This window comes from Salvelinus namaycush, chromosome 6 (genome assembly GCF_016432855.1).
Source record: "Salvelinus namaycush isolate Seneca chromosome 6, SaNama_1.0, whole genome shotgun sequence".
In the NCBI taxonomy this organism is placed as follows: domain Eukaryota; kingdom Metazoa; phylum Chordata; class Actinopteri; order Salmoniformes; family Salmonidae; genus Salvelinus; species Salvelinus namaycush.
The window spans coordinates 6,237,696-6,255,007 of record NC_052312.1 but is presented as its reverse complement, the minus strand read 5'-3'; the positions used below and the strand labels follow the sequence as shown (position 1 = coordinate 6,255,007).

Genomic DNA, 17,312 nt, shown 5'->3' with positions numbered 1-17,312 from the left:
CTGAAAAAGGAGCCAGCCACTCTAATCAACCCCAGAGTGATGAATACAGCATCCATTTCTCATCCACTCCTCTCTGCTATAATAATCCACACTCTAACAGCGATGCCTTGGGGTCAGCTTTTTATTCTCTCCCTACATTTCCCTCCCCGTTTCTCTGAATTATAGCCTGCTTGGTCTTGAAGACGGTGTCGTCAGTGAGTCTTTGTTCTCCCGTGTCCAGCAACTCTATTTAGCCTCAGGGGGGGAAGGCCCAAGCTAACGGGGAAGAGGGATTGGTTGACTTCCAGGTGATTGACGGGTAAGTACCGGTGGGACAAGGGTGGCTATGAAATAACTACATTTCCTGCAGGCAAGGGGGTGGGGGGGGGGGGGCAGAAATTTTGAAAAATGTAGCTCGACATTTGAATTACCTGCGAGCATTCTCAAAGGGCTAAAAGTTATTGATGAAAGAAAAGGGGCTCAGTGTTATGGTGAAATAAAGCAGGAGAAATACAGCAGTAAACTAAGAAAACACAGACTCATTGCCCACAGGACATTGGCCCCACCACCTGCCATCAGCCAGCGGTTGCCATGGCGAGACAATAGTGTCCAGACAGGTGCTGAAAATCTAACCTTGCCATCCGAGCCCAGGCACCAGAGATAGGGTTACCACCGGAGGTGAAAATGCTTTACGCTAGACCAAGGGGCTAGGTGTTGTTAGAAAAAAACGACACTGTCCACACAAAGGATAAAATGGTAGAGAAAGGCCTACACGTGACTTGTTGGCCTCCTTAAAATCGGAGGACCCTAGGTAATGCTTTCAACGTCATGGTTCATGTATGATGGTTATATAGGCAGGTTATATACACACAGTACCAGTCAAAAGTTTGGACACCAACTCATAAATGGTATTTCTTTATTTTTACTATTTTCTACATTGTAGAATAATCCTGAACACATCAATACTATGAAATAACACATATAGAATCATGTAGTAACCCAAAAAAAGTGTTTAAACAAATCTAAATATATTTTGAGATTCTTCTGTAAATTAAGTAGCCACCTTGATGACAGCTTTGCACACTCTTGGCATTCTCTCAACCAGCTTCACCCGGAATGCTTTTTGATATGCTAAGCACTTGTTGGCTACTTTTCCTTCACTCTGCGGTCCAACCAATCCCAAACCATCTCAATTGGGTTGAGGTCAGGTGATTGTGGAGGCCAGGTCATCTGATGCAGCACTCCATCCCTCTCCTTTGTCAAATAGCCCTTACACAGCCTGGAGGTGTTGGGTCATTGAGAAATCCTTGAATGAGTAGGTGTGTCAACTTTTGACTGGTACTGTGAGTATGTACAGTTGAAGTCAGAAGTTCACATACACCTTAGCCAAATACATTTAAACTCAGTTTTTCACAATTCCTAATCCAAGTAAAAATTCCCAGTCTTAGGTCAGTTAGGATCACCACTTTATTTTAAGAATGTGAAATGTCAGAATAATAGTAGAGAGTAGAGGTCGACCGATTATGATTTTTCAACGCCGATACCGATTATTGGAGGACCAAAAAAAGTCGGACGATTTTTAAAATGTATTTGTAATAATGACAATTACAACAATACTGAATGAACACTTTTCAGTGTTGGGCGAATTTGGGCCGATTCCTCCTGCCAGAGATGGTGTAACTGAGTCGGGTTTGTAGGCCTCCTTGCTCGCACCCGCATTTTCAGTTCTGCCTACAAATTTTCTATGGGATTGAGGTCAGGGCTTTGTGATGGCCACTCCAATACCTTGACTTTGTTGTCCTTAAGCCATTTTTCCACAACTTTGGAAGTATGCTTGAGGTCATTGTCCATTTGGAAGACCCATTTGTGAATAAGCTTTAATTTCCTGACTGATACCTTGAGATGTTGCTTCAATATATCCACATAAATGTCCTCCCTCATAATGCCATCTATTTTGTGAAGTGCACCAGGCCATACAATCACTTCCAGGACTCCTTGTTCTTCTTTACGCTGAAGATAGTCCTTAATGACTTTCGCTGTATGTTTGGGGTCGTTGTTATGCTGCAGAATAAATTTGGGGCCAATCAGATGCCTCCCTAATGGTATTGCATGATGGATAAGTATCTGCCTGTACTTCTCAGCATTGAGGAGACCATTAATTCTGACCAAATACCAAACTCCATTTGCAGAAATGCAGCCCCAAACTTGCAAGGAACCTCCACCATGAGTCACTGTTGCCTGCAGACACTCATTTGTGTACCGCTCTCCAGCCCTTCGGTGAACAAACTGCCTTCTGCTACAGCCAAATATTTGACTCATCAGTCCAGAGCACCTGCTGCCATTTTTCTGCGACCCAGTTCCTGTGTTTTCATGCATAGTTGTGTCGCTTGGCCTTGTTTCCACGTTGGAGGTACGGCCTTTTGGCCGCAAGTCTTCTTCTGACCAGACTTCTCCGGACAGTAGATGGTGTACCAGGGTCCCACTGTTTTCTGACAATTCTGAGCTGATGGCACTGTTGGCCATATTCCGGTTGTGAAGAGAAGTAAGCATGATGGGTCTTTCATCTGCTGCAGTAAGTTTCCTTAGCCACTGCGTCTACGGTCCTCAACGTTGCCCGTTTCTCTGTGCTTCTTCAAAAGAGCTTGGACAGCACATCTGGAAACTCCTTTCTGCCTGGACATTTCTGCCTGGGAGAGACCTTGCTGATGCAGTAGAACTACCCTATGTCTTATTGCTGTGCTCAGTCTTGCCATGGCGTATGACCTTTGACAGTAAACTGTCTTCAGCAACCTCACCTTGTTAGCTGAGTTTGGCTGTTCCTCACCCAGTTGTATTCCTCCTACACAGCTGTTTCTGTTTCAATTAATGATTGTGTTTCAAACTACATCTTGAATTGATGATCATTAGCACCTGTTTGGTATAATTGTTTAATCATACACCTGACTAAAATCCCTGACTTTGTGCAAGTGTACCTAGAAGAATTGATGCTGTTTTGAAGCCAAAGGGTGGTCACACCAAATATGGTTATGAAGCCAAAGGGTGGTCACACCAAATATGGATTTGATTTAGATTTTTCTTCTGTTCACTCACTTTGCATTTTGTTAATTGATCAAAATATCTATTAACATGTCTATTTTTGAAAGCATTCTTACTTTATAGCATTTTTTCACACCTGCCTACAACTGTAAGGTACTGTATATAAATAAATAAATAAATAAATAAATAAAACATAGGCCCTTTAGCAGACGCTTTTATCCAAAGTGACTTATAGTCATACATTTTAGAATGGGTGGTCCTGGGAATTGAACCCATTATCCTGGTGTTGCAAGCGCCATGTCCTACCAACTGAGCTACAGAGGTAAGTGGGTACAACGGCAGACCTGGGTCATCTCAGGCCCCACTGCCTATAGTCAAGCGGTGTTCCTGAAGGGCTTCTAATCCAAGCTAACAATCAACCCTAGAAGCAGCAGGTAAGGTTAAGCGAGAGGATAAAGAGGTCCAGAAAAGACACCATTTCAATCCTTCTAGCTATATAGAGTGAAGCTACTGCTCGTCCAGTTATAGTCAGACATAATGTCAGGGCTCTGAGGAAGTATAGGCCTTTTGTTAGGCTTTCTAGCATGGATTAAATTTGCTATATTTTTACATCTCGGCCTCCGTGTTTTTTTTCCCTTTTTATGGGTTGAGTGCGAGTACCTATGTAATTGTACCACAGGAAGTCGGTGGCACCTTAATTGGTGAGAACGGGCTCGTGGTAATGACTGGAGCGGAATTAGTAGAATGGTATCAAATACATCAAACACATGGTTTCTATGGTTTCCAGGTGTTTGATGCCGTTCCATTCGCGCCGTTCCAGCCATTATTATGAGCCGTCGTCCCCTCAGCAGCCTCCACTGAATTGTACAGATATTTGTTCTTCCATACACCAGACACCATTCATAGTAGCCTGAGAACAGACCCGCATACTGCCGTTCCTGGTAAAGGCCTACCACAGGTATGTCAACACCGTGAGGAGGATGTCTTTAGACACAGAGCAGGTAACAGACCCTCATACTGCCGTTCTAAGTAAAGGCCTACCACAGGTATGTCAACACCGTGAGGAGGATGTCTTTAGACACAGAGCAGGTAACAGACCCTCATACTGCCGTTCTAAGTAAAGGCCTACCACAGGTATGTCAACACCGTGAGGAGGATGTCTTTAGACACAGAGCAGGTAACAGACCCTCATACTGCCGTTCTAAGTAAAGGCCTACCACAGGTATGTCAACACCGTGAGGAGGATGTCTTTAGACACAGAGCAGGTAACAGACCCGCATACTGCCGTTCTAAGTAAAGGCCTACCACAGGTATGTCAACACCGTGAGGAGGATGTCTTTAGACACAGAGCAGGTAACAGACCCTCATACTGCCGTTCTAAGTAAAGGCCTACCACAGGTATGTCAACACCGTGAGGAGGATGTCTTTAGACACAGAGCAGGTAACAGACCCGCATACTGCCGTTCTAAGTAAAGGCCTACCACAGGTATGTCAACACCGTGAGGAGGATGTCTTTAGACACAGAGCAGGTAACAGACCCTCATACTGCCGTTCTAAGTAAAGTAAATATTTCAGTGTTTTATCTAAGCAATCCGACGCTTGATTGACTTCATGATATTTATGGGTCTAAAACACATGCATTTAGCTCGATAACATTACCGCTTGACCTTTGAACCACAGCTGTGAAGATCACTTTAGTACACTAACACTCTGTGTGTGTGTGTGTGTGTGTGTGTGTGTGTGTGTGTGTGTGTGTGTGTGTGTGTGTGTGTGTGTGTGTGTGTGTGTGTGTGTGTGTGTGTGTGTGTGTGTGTGTGTGTGTGTGTGTGTGTGTGTGTGTGTGTGTGTGTGTGTGTGTGTGTGTGTGACACAGGGGAACAGAATGCGAGTCCAGCTGCAAACAGAGACAAAATTCCTCCCGGACCAGCCCAAAGCATCACCGGGGGGCACACTGCCTGCCCTCCAGGACATCTACAGCACCCGGTATCACAAGAAAGCTAAGAAGATCGATCTCAGCCACCGTCTGCTCACGCTGCTACCATCTGGAAATAGTACAGGTGCATAAAAGCTGGGACTGAGAGAGACTGAGAAACAGCTTCTATCTCCAGGCCACCAGACTGTTAAATAGTCACCACTAGCTGGTCTCCACCCAGTACCCTGCCCAGAACCTTAGAGGCTGCTTCCCTATGTACATAGAGTCATTGAACACTGGTCACTTTAATAAAGTTTACATACCGTTTCACCCACTTTATATGTAGGGTGTTCACTCACTGCTCTAGAATGTAGTGAAATACTGGTCAATTGAAGAGGGTGATAATAAATGGTCTAAACCTAGTTTTGTTTAGCCTATGCCATTATGAATCACATTCAACTAATCATTAGATTGTACTCTACAATATTATAACTTTAATATGCTTGTTGTTAACAGTGTTGATTAAATAAGAACGGTACTTTGTTGTGATCGTTGCTAGTTTAAACAGCCCAGCTCTGTTTCTCAGCTGATAGAAGCTGTTTCTCTCTGACATTGCTCGTTCTGATATTTATTTCTATTTCATTTTTTATTGTTAGGTATTACTGCCATGTTGGACCTAGAAACAGAAGATTTTCTCAGCGATAACATCTGCAAACCTGTGAATGCGACCAGGTCATGATTTTGACCCTCAGATCACAGAGTCTCATTAGGTTACATATACCAAAGCTCTTGGAAGATTAGAGATCCTAATCTAATCAACGCTGACCTTTTGCCCCCAGCGGTCTCAGCTGAGCCACAGTGTCAGTGTGATCCATATTACTGAGGGGTAGTGGCTTGTATTGGTAATCAATGGCAACTTACAGATAACATGGATTAACAAATGAGGTAATGTTGTGAAGTAGGACACAGTGAAGAGGGTAAAGGTTCATTTCATGGTGTGTGTGTGTGTGTACCTTGTGTATTTTCTGGGGCTCCTTCACCGAGCCATCTCTAGGGGGGACCCTACCAAACAGCTTCCAGCCTGTGTCCTTCTGCTCCACTGGCACAGTGTCCTTCACTTTCTTAGCAAACAGACTCCTGAGAGAGAGAGAAAGAGAGAACATAGACATTAGGACATAAAACACAGAGCCAAAGCTGCATGCACACACACACTCACTCCACTACTAGGTCAACCCTGAGGCTAAGAACAACGACAATACAATGGCTGGTGTGTGTGGTGCATGAGTGAGACAAGCACACTAGTGGAATTCATGGATTTAAACAAAGCCACACAACGAACCAGTGGACTTTTAAAGACCCAGCTAAACCATATGAGGACTGGAGCAGGACAGTAACAGTGCAGGACGGGGTCAGCGACAGAGCAGGACGGGGTCAGCGACAGAGCAGGACGGGGTCAGCGACAGAGCAGGACAGGGTCAGCGACAGAGCAGGACAGGGTCAGCGACAGAGCAGGACAGGGTCAGCGACAGAGCAGGACAGGGTCAGCGACAGAGCAGGACAGGGTCAGCGACAGAGCAGGACAGGGTCAGCGACAGAGGACTAGGCTACACCTCCATTTAAAATAACGTCTTGACTTAAAGTAGGTAAGCTAGAGCACAGCGTAAGGAAGATAATAATGTGGGGTTGGCATTAAAGAGGCAATCCACAGCTAAAATAATAAAGTAGGCCATCCTCCCACTGTTTAGGTAAAAAGCTGAGGGATAGGGCTGGAGAAATGTAACCACTCTCAAATTCATAGACAGGGCTATTAATGCAATGACTACTATCCATGGTATCAACATTATCGTTTTAACCATGTTGAGGCTTCTACATTGTAGTAAAACAAGCTTATAATTTGCGTTCTGAAGGGGTACAACTGTTGATCTAAGATGGAAAGGCATTTCTCAAGGTATAATCTTCAAGAATCAATGGGTTACATATCATTCATTTATAAGTCTGGCTAATCATTTACTAGAAATTAAGTCTGGCAATTAAGTCTTATTCTATAAAGGAAAATGTTCTCACGTGTTCCATTGGACACAACAGTTTGTAGTAGAGGTCGACCGATTAATCGGAATGGCCGATTAATTAGGGCTGATTACCGATAACAATCGGTAATCGGCATTTTTGGACACAGATTATGGCCGATTACATTGCACTCCATGATGAGACTGCGTGGCAGGCTGACTACCTGTTATGCGAGTGCAGCAAGGAGCCACAGTAAGGTGCTAGTTAGCATTAAACGCATCTTATAAAAAACAATCAATCTTAACATAATCACTAGTTAATTACACATGGTTGATGATATTACTAGTTTATCTAGCTTGTCCTGCGATGCATATAATCGATGCAGTGCCTGTTAATTTATCATTGAATCACAGCCTACTTCGCCAAACGGTTATTTAACAAGCGCATTCACGAAAAAAGCACTGTCGTTGCACCAATGTACCTAACCATAAACATCAACGCCTTTCTTAAAATCAATACTCAAGTATATATTTTTAAACCTGCATATTTAGTTAATATTGCCTGCTAACATGAATTTCTTTTAACTAGGGAAATTGTGTCACTTCTCTTGCGTTCTGTGCAACATGCAGCAGTTTGGGCCGCCTTGCTCGTTGCGAACAGTGTGAAGACCAACTTCGGGGGGGATGACTTAACAAAAGCGCATTTGCGAAAAAAGCACAATCGTTGCACGAATGTACCTAACCATGAACATCAATGCCTTTCTTAAAATCAATACACAGGAGGTATATTTTTTTTAAACCTGCATATTTAGTTAAAAGAAATCCAGGTTAGCAGGCAATATTAAACTAGGGAAATTGTGTCACTTCTCTTGCGTTAATTGCACGCAGAGTCAGTGTATATGCAACAGTTTGGGCCGCCTAATTTGCCAGAATTCTATGTAATTATGACATAACATTGAAGGTTGTGCAATGTAACAGGAATATTTAGATTTATGGATGCCACCTGTTAGATAAAATACAGAACGGTTCCGTATTTCACTGAAAGAATAAACGTTTTGTTTTCGAAATGATAGTTTCTGGATTTACCATATTAATGACCTAACGCTCGTATTTCTGTGTGTTATTATGTTATAATTAAGTCTATGATTTGATAGAGCAGTCTGACTGAGCGGTGATAGGCAGCAGTAGGCTCGTAAGTATTCATTCAAACAGCACAGCAGCTCTTCCCTGTGCTTCAAGCATTGAGCTGTTTATGACTTCAAGCCTATCAACTCCCGAGATTAGGCTGGTGTAACCGATGTGAAATGGCTAGCTAGTTAGCGGGGTGCGCGATAATAGTGTTTCAATCGGTGACGTAACTCTCTCTGAGACCTTGGAGTAGTTGTTCCCCTTGCTATGCAAGGGCCACGGCTTTTGTGGAGCGATGGGTAACGATGCTTCGAGGGTGGCTGTTGTCGATGTGTTCCTGGTTCGAGCCCAGGTAAGGGCGAGGAGAGGGACGAAAGCTATACTGTTACACTGGCAATACTAAAGTGCCTATAAGAACATCCAATAGTCAAAGGTTAATGAAATACAAATGGAATAGAGAAAAATAGTCCTATAATAACTACAACCTAAAACTTCTTACCTGGGAATATTGAAGACTCATGTTAAAAGGAACCACCAGCTTTCATATGTTCTCATGTTCTGAGCAAGGAACTTAAACGTTAGCTTTTTTACATGGCACATATTGCACTTTTACTTTCTTCTCCAACACTTTGTTTTTGCATTATTTAAACCAAATTGAACATGTTTCATTATTTATTTGAGGCTAAATTGATTTTATTGATGTATTATATTAAGTTAAAATAAAAGTGTTCATTCAGTATTGTTGTAATTGTCATTATTACGAATAAATAAAAATCTCCATCAGCTTTTTTTGGCCCTCCAATAATCAGTATCGGCGTTGAAAAATCATAATCGTTCGACCTCTAGTTTGTAGTACCGAGTACTGCCGACTGGATAAGACGTTCTAATAGGCTAAGAGAAGGACAGTCAGAACAGTATGTTTAGCTGGGCTGGATGACGTTTAGAACCAAAACGCAAGTGGTCTTCATATCCTTTAATAATACTGCACTTAGCTTTTTCATTTCACCATCAACATAGTGCTTCAGGATACACAAAGAGACAATGGCTGGCTTCAATTTAAAAAAAAAACTGGAACCGAGAGTGAAAAGAGACAATTTCCTTGTCGTTAATAGAGGTGAGATAACAGCTTATAAAATGGCATGATGCCATCCAGCTCATTTCCTGTTTTCCGGTGGAGTGAGCTTCTCTTTTCTGCTAGCCAAAGTGCTATCAGACCGGTAAGGTTACTACCAATGGTTAGAAAGCAGAACCTTTAGGAGTCATCACTGGAGTCAGAGTGAAAAGCAATTCCGGATAAAACACAGGATTTTTTTATTTTTTTTTAAAGTTATTTGTTTAGTTCGTGACATAAGTCCTTTTAAGTAAAATGGATGACTAAGTTACTATGAGCACAAATGACCAACCCAGAAAGTATATTATGAATAAGGAATATTAGGGCGGCAGGTAGCCTAGTGGTTAGAGCGTTGGGCCAGTAACCGAAAGGTTGCTAGATCAAATCCCTGAGCTGACAAGGTAAAAATATGTCGTTCTGCCCCTGAACAAGGCAGTTAACCCACTGTTCCTAGGCCGTCATTGTAAATAAGAATTTGTTCTTAACTGACTTGCCTAGTTTAATGAATAATGAATCCACTACCCATACAGCACCGTAACTCTAGAAAGGTAACGTTAGGACACACTCAAATTCACTGTAACAAAGCATTTTACTTTGTGGCATGTCGTTGACCACATATCCAATAATCAATACCTGCTCCCTGACTCTCACACAGACAGCTGGCAAAATGTGTCGATGACTGAATCAAAACTGCAGAGTGAGGTACACCATAACCTGTTGGTCAGTATATCACCCGAGAGACTCTGGAGGATACCGGTGAGAGAATGACGGCTGTTTGATATGACCGGTTTGACCCCTGACCCCACCCTAATGGAACCAGTCTCAAATGGCTTCAAAACGTAGAGATACAGGACAGGGGCTTGCTTCTTCCCGTTGTGAAATGTCTCCCTACTTTTCCGGCCTATCGAAGTGTCTAGATGTGTACCCTTGAACCTGCCTAATGGTTGCCAAGACCAACAAGACCGCAGCCAGGAACTAGCCAATGAGTAGTTGGTCTGGCTGAAAAACAATCTCAGTCTACTTCAAAGCACACTGCAAAAAAAATAACTGCACTAGACAAACAGAACTTATAGCCAGTTCAAAGTAACCTACAATGACATTCAGATGTCCTTCATCGTTACATAAAAGAAGAGGGACCTGCTACTTCTTAAAAAGGCAGGAGAGAAAATGCAATGACGTGGATGAGAGGCAAAGATGTGGATTATCATTGGCACCGGTGCCATTCTGGCTTTCACAACTAACTCAAAACTGTAGTCTATATCTGAAAGGGCTCTAAAAGCTAGCTTGGTTAGCTTAACTAGACCTACCAGTGGTCACCATCGTTTGACTTCCCAGGCTATATAGAGAAGAAAAATAGAAAGAAACCTCAATCAGGGAGGTGCGGAGGGCTGCCTTAATAGACACATCTATGTCGTCGGCGCTGGGGGGGGGTTTAACTGCCTTGCTCAAGGGCAGAACAGCATATGTTTATCACCTTGCCAGCTTGGGGATTCGAACCAGCGACCTCTTGGTTACTGGCCAACACTCTTAACCCCTAGACTACCTGCTGCCAGGCATCGTTTGAACCGGAACATTCTGCACCTTTGTGAAATAGGTAACTCCAGTTGCCCAAGTGAAGGTTCATGACCATTATCGGTGATCTGTCTGATTATTCTGGGTCCAGGGAGCAACATCAAATCAAATTGCAACAAACATGCAACAATTTCAAAGATTTTACTGAGTTACAGTTCATATAAGGAAATCAGTCAATAGAAATAAATTAGGCCCTAATCTATGGATTTCACATGACTGGGCAGGGGCTCAGCCGTGGGTGGGCCTGGGAGGGCATAGGCCAACCCACCAGCTAATCAGAATGAGTTGTTACCCACAAAAGGGCTTTATTACAGACGGAAATACTCCTCACTCGGACGATCCCGCAGGTGAAGATGCCGGATGTGGAGGTCCTGGGGTGGCATGGATACACATGGTCTACGGTTGTGAGGCCGGTTGGACGTACTGCCAAATTCTCTAAAATGACATTGGAGGTGATTTAGGGTAGAGAAATTAAGATAAAATTCTCTGGCAACAGCTGTAGTGGACATTCCTACAGTCAGCATACCAATTGCACGCTCCCTCAAAACTTGAGACATCTCTGGTATTGTGGGACAAAATTGCGCATTTTAGAGTGGCCTTTTATTGTCCCCAGCACAAGGTACACCTGTGTAATGATCATGCAGTTGAATTTAATCAGCTTCTTGATATGCCGCACCGGTCAGGTGGATGGATTATCTTGACAAAGGAGAAATGCCCACTAACAGGGATGTAAACAAAATTTGTGCCAAATATTTGAGAGAAATATGCTTTTTGGACATTTTCTGGGATCTTATATTTCAGGTCAAGAAACATGGGACCAACACCTTACATGTTGCGATGATATTTTTTCAGTGTAGATAAATGACAGGTGAGGTGCCTATGTATCGCCAGTATGCACAAAATGTTCGTTCAAACTTATCATGCCTTATCAAGAAACATCTTTTGTGACGCACGAACGCACCTTCACAATGAGGGCACCCGTCACCTTCATGCCAAATACTTCATGTTTTCCATTCTGCCTCAGTGACAGCAACTGAAGTAATGCAAGCAAGCAATAGAAAACATTTGACAAGGTGGTCGATGTGACGACAAAAACATGGACATACAAAAATAAAAAATAAATGTAAAAAAAAGAATGGAATTAAGAAAGCCTAATGGTTGCGTACATTGAATCTGCCAAACTTTTATTTTTGTTTCTCATCATGAAGAATATCATTACACAACCCTCTTTTGCTTGCTGGACCTCATCCTTGGTTAAATGCCAGAAAGGGGTGTGGACGGACCAGCAACGTGCACTAGAGGCTGTGTGGACGGAACAGCAACGTGCACTAGGGGCTGTGTGGACGGACCAGCAACGTGCACTAGAGGCTGTGTGGACGGACCAGCAACGTTCACTAGGGGCTGTGTGGACGGACCAGCAACGTGCACTAGGGGCTGTGTGGACGGAACAGCAACGTGCACTAGGGGCTGTGTGGACGGACCAGCAACGTGCACTAGGGGCTGTGTGGACGGACCAGCAACGTGAACTAGAGGCTGTGTGGACGGACCAGCAACGTGCACTAGGGGCTGTGTGGACGGACCAGCAACGTGCACTAGAGGCTGTGTGGACGGACCAGCAACGTGCACTAGAGGCTGTGTGGACGGACCAGCAACGTGAACTAGGGGCTGTGTGGACGGACCAGCAACGTGCACTAGGGGCTGTGTGGACCGAACAGCAACGTGAACTAGGGGCTGTGTGGACGGAACAGCAACGTGCACTAGAGGCTGTGTGGACGGAACAGCAACGTGCACTAGGGGCTGTGTGGACGGACCAGCAACGTGCACTAGGGGCTGTGTGGACCGAACAGCAACGTGCACTAGGGGCTGTGTGGACCGAACAGCAACGTGCACTAGGGGCTGTGTGGACCGAACAGCAACGTGCACTAGGGGCTGTGTGGACGGACCAGCAACGTGCACTAGGGGCTGTGTGGACCGAACAGCAACGTGAACTAGGGGCTGTGTGGACGGAACAGCAACGTGCACTAGAGGCTGTGTGGACGGAACAGCAACGTGCACTAGGGGCTGTGTGGACGGACCAGCAACGTGCACTAGGGGCTGTGTGGACCGAACAGCAACGTGCACTAGGGGCTGTGTGGACCGAACAGCAACGTGCACTAGGGGCTGTGTGGACCGAACAGCAACGTGCACTAGGGGCTGTGTGGACGGAACAGCAACGTGCACTAGGGGCTGTGTGGACGGACCAGCAACGTGCACTAGGGGCTGTGTGGACGGACCAGCAACGTGCACTAGGGGCTGTGTGGACGGACCAGCAACGTGCACTAGGGGCTGTGTGGACGGAACAGCAACGTGCACTAGGGGCTGTGTGGACGGAACAGCAACGTGCACTAGAGGCTGTGTGGACGGAACAGCAACGTGCACTAGGGGCTGTGTGGACGGACCAGCAACGTGCACTAGGGGCTGTGTGGACGGACCAGCAACGTGCACTAGGGGCTGTGTGGACGGACCAGCAACGTGCACTAGGGGCTGTGTGGACGGACCAGCAACGTTCACTAGGGGCTGTGTGGACGGAACAGCAACGTGCACTAGGGGCTGTGTGGACGGAACAGCAACGTGCACTAGAGGCTGTGTGGACGGAACAGCAACGTGCACTAGGGGCTGTGTGGACGGACCAGCAACGTGCACTAGGGGCTGTGTGGACGGACCAGCAACGTGCACTAGGGGCTGTGTGGACGGACCAGCAACGTGCACTAGGGGCTGTGTGGACGGACCAGCAACGTTCACTAGGGGCTGTGTGGACGGACCAGCAACGTTCACTAGGGGCTGTGTGGACGGAACAGCAACGTGCACTAGGGGCTGTGTGGACGGAACAGCAACGTGCACTAGAGGCTGTGTGGACGGAACAGCAACGTGCACTAGGGGCTGTGTGGACGGACCAGCAACGTGCACTAGGGGCTGTGTGGACGGACCAGCAACGTGCACTAGGGGCTGTGTGGACGGACCAGCAACGTGCACTAGGGGCTGTGTGGACGGACCAGCAACGTGCACTAGGGGCTGTGTGGACGGACCAGCAACGTGCACTAGGGGCTGTGTGGACGGACCAGCAACGTGCACTAGGGGCTGTGTGGACGGACCAGCAACGTGCACTAGGGGCTGTGTGGACGGACCAGCAACGTGCACTAGGGGCTGTGTGGACGGAACAGCAACGTGCACTAGAGGCTGTGTGGACGGAACAGCAACGTGCACTAGAGGCTGTGTGGACGGAACAGCAACGTGCACTAGGGGCTGTGTGGACGGACCAGCAACGTGCACTAGGGGCTGTGTGGACGGACCAGCAACGTGCACTAGGGGCTGTGTGGACGGACCAGCAACGTGCACTAGGGGCTGTGTGGACGGACCAGCAACGTGCACTAGGGGCTGTGTGGACGGAACAGCAACGTGCACTAGAGGCTGTGTGGACGGAACAGCAACGTGCACTAGAGGCTGTGTGGACGGAACAGCAACGTGCACTAGAGGCTGTGTGGACGGAACAGCAACGTGCACTAGAGGCTGTGTGGACGGAACAGCAACGTGCACTAGAGGCTGTGTGGACGGAACAGCAACGTGCACTAGGGGCTGTGTGGACGGAACAGCAACGTGCACTAGGGGCTGTGTGGACCGAACAGCAACGTGCACTAGGGGCTGTGTGGACGGACCAGCAACGTGCACTAGGGGCTGTGTGGACGGAACAGCAACGTGCACTAGAGGCTGTGTGGACGGAACAGCAACGTGCACTAGGGGCTGTGTGGACGGAACAGCAACGTGCACTAGGGGCTGTGTGGACGGAACAGCAACGTGCACTAGGGGCTGTGTGGATGGAACAGCAACGTGCACTAGAGTCTGTGTGGACGGACCAGCAACGTGCACTAGGGGCTGTGTGGACGGAACAGCAACGTGCACTAGAGGCTGTGTGGACGGAACAGCAACGTGCACTAGGGGCTGTGTGGACGGACCAGCAACGTGCACTAGGGGCTGTGTGGACGGACCAGCAACGTGCACTAGGGGCTGTGTGGACGGACCAGCAACGTGCACTAGGGGCTGTGTGGACGGACCAGCAACGTGCACTAGGGGCTGTGTGGACGGAACAGCAACGTGCACTAGAGGCTGTGTGGACGGAACAGCAACGTGCACTAGAGGCTGTGTGGACGGAACAGCAACGTGCACTAGAGGCTGTGTGGACGGAACAGCAACGTGCACTAGAGGCTGTGTGGACGGAACAGCAACGTGCACTAGAGGCTGTGTGGACGGAACAGCAACGTGCACTAGGGGCTGTGTGGACGGAACAGCAACGTGCACTAGGGGCTGTGTGGACCGAACAGCAACGTGCACTAGGGGCTGTGTGGACGGACCAGCAACGTGCACTAGGGGCTGTGTGGACGGAACAGCAACGTGCACTAGAGGCTGTGTGGACGGAACAGCAACGTGCACTAGGGGCTGTGTGGACGGAACAGCAACGTGCACTAGGGGCTGTGTGGACGGAACAGCAACGTGCACTAGGGGCTGTGTGGATGGAACAGCAACGTGCACTAGGGGCTGTGTGGACGGAACAGCAACGTGCACTAGGGGCTGTGTGGACGGAACAGCAACGTGCACTAGGGGCTGTGTGGACGGAACAGCAACGTGCACTAGGGGCTGTGTGGACGGAACAGCAACGTGCACTAGGGGCTGTGTGGACGGAACAGCAACGTGCACTAGGGGCTGTGTGGACGGAACAGCAACGTGCACTAGGGGCTGTGTGGACGGAACAGCAACGTGCACTAGGGGCTGTGTGGACGGAACAGCAACGTGCACTAGGGGCTGTGTGGATGGAACAGCAACGTGCACTAGAGTCTGTGTGGACGGACCAGCAACGTGCACTAGGGGCTGTGTGGACGGACCAGCAACGTGCACTAGGGGCTGTGTGGACCGAACAGCAACGTGAACTAGGGGCTGTGTGGACGGAAGAGCAACGTGCACTAGGGGCTGTGTGGACGGAACAGCAACGTGCACTAGAGGCTGTGTGGACGGACCAGCAACGTGCACTAGGGGCTGTGTGGATGGAAACTTGGTTGGTGGTGGGTCTTACAGCAGCATGCCTGCTTGTTCCCAAACATAAGGCCAATAAAAAGATAACGCACCAGGCCCGGCAGCCACTGACACAGTAACAACACACCAGGCCCGGCAGCCACTGACACAGTAACAACACACCAGGCCCGGCAGCTACTGACACAGTAACAACACACCAGGCCCGGCAGCCACTGACACAGTAACACCGCACCAGGCCCGGCAGCCACTGACACAGTAACAACACACCAGGCCCGGCAGCCACTGACACAGTAACAACACACCAGGCTCGGCAGCCACTGACACAGTAACAACACACCAGGCCCGGCAGCCACTGACACAGTAACAACACACCAGGCCCGGCAGCCACTGACACAGTAACAACACACCAGGCCCGGCAGCCACTGACACAGTAACAACACACCAGGCCCGGCAGCCACTGACACAGTTACAACGCACCAGGCCCGGCAGCCACTGACACAGTAACAACACACCAGGCCCGGCAGCCACTGACACAGTAACAAAGCACCAGGCCCGGCAGCCACTGACACAGTAACAAAGCACCAGGCCCGGCAGCCACTGACACAGTAACAACACACCAGGCCCGGCAGCCACTGACACAGTAACAAAGCACCAGGCCCGGCAGCCACTGACACAGTAACAAAGCACCAGGCCCGGCAGCCACTGACGCAGTAACACCGCACCAGGCCCGGCAGCCACTGACACAGTAATAACGCACCAGGCCCGGCAGCCACTGACACAGTAACACCGCACCAGGCTGTGCGTTGAAAACCCCCTCATCCATGGGGTTTTTCCTTATTTGCACTATTACCTACACAGCATTGAAGGTCCCCAAGAACAGAGTGGCCTCCATCATTCCTAAATGGAAGAAGTTTGGAACCACCAAGACTCTTCCTAGAGCTGGCCGCCCGGCCAAACTGATCAGAGGGGTGACCAAGAACCCGATGGTCACTCTGACAGAGCTCCAGAGTTCCTCTGTGGAGATGGGAGAACCATCTCTGCAGCACTCCACCAATCAGGCCTTTATGGTGGAGTGACCTGACAGAAGCCACTCCTCAGTAAAAGGCAGATGACAGCCCGCTTGGAGTTTGCCAAAAGGCACCTAAAAGACTCAGGCCATGAGAAACAAGATTCTCTGGTCTGATGAAACCAAGATTGCCTACCCCTCCAGGACCAGGGCTGTCTACCCCTCCAGGACCGGGGTTGCCTACCCCTCCAGGACCGGGGTTGCCTACCCCTCCAGGACCGGGGCTGCCTACCCCTCCAGGACCGGGGCTGCCTACCCCTCCAGGACCGGGGCTGCCTACCCCTCCAGGACCGGGGCTGCCTACCCCTCCAGGACCGGGGCTGCCTACCCCTCCAGGACCGGGGCTGCCTACCCCTCCAGGACCGGGGCTGCCTACCCCTCCAGGACCGGGGCTGCCTACCCCTCCAGGACCGGGGCTGCCTACCCCTCCAGGACCGGGGC

At 48.3% G+C, this 17,312-nt stretch overlaps 1 protein-coding gene across 1 annotated transcript in view; it reads right to left on the bottom strand.

Annotated features, from left to right (window-relative positions):
- The window catches only part of LOC120049571 (TBC1 domain family member 14-like), a 74,964-nt gene that overhangs the window by 48,437 nt on the left and 9,215 nt on the right, over positions 1-17,312 (bottom strand). The window contains exon 4 of the mRNA XM_038995852.1: positions 5,941-6,064. Within this exon, the coding sequence (XP_038851780.1) occupies positions 5,941-6,064 (124 nt within the window). The remainder of the gene's footprint in view (positions 1-5,940; positions 6,065-17,312) is intronic.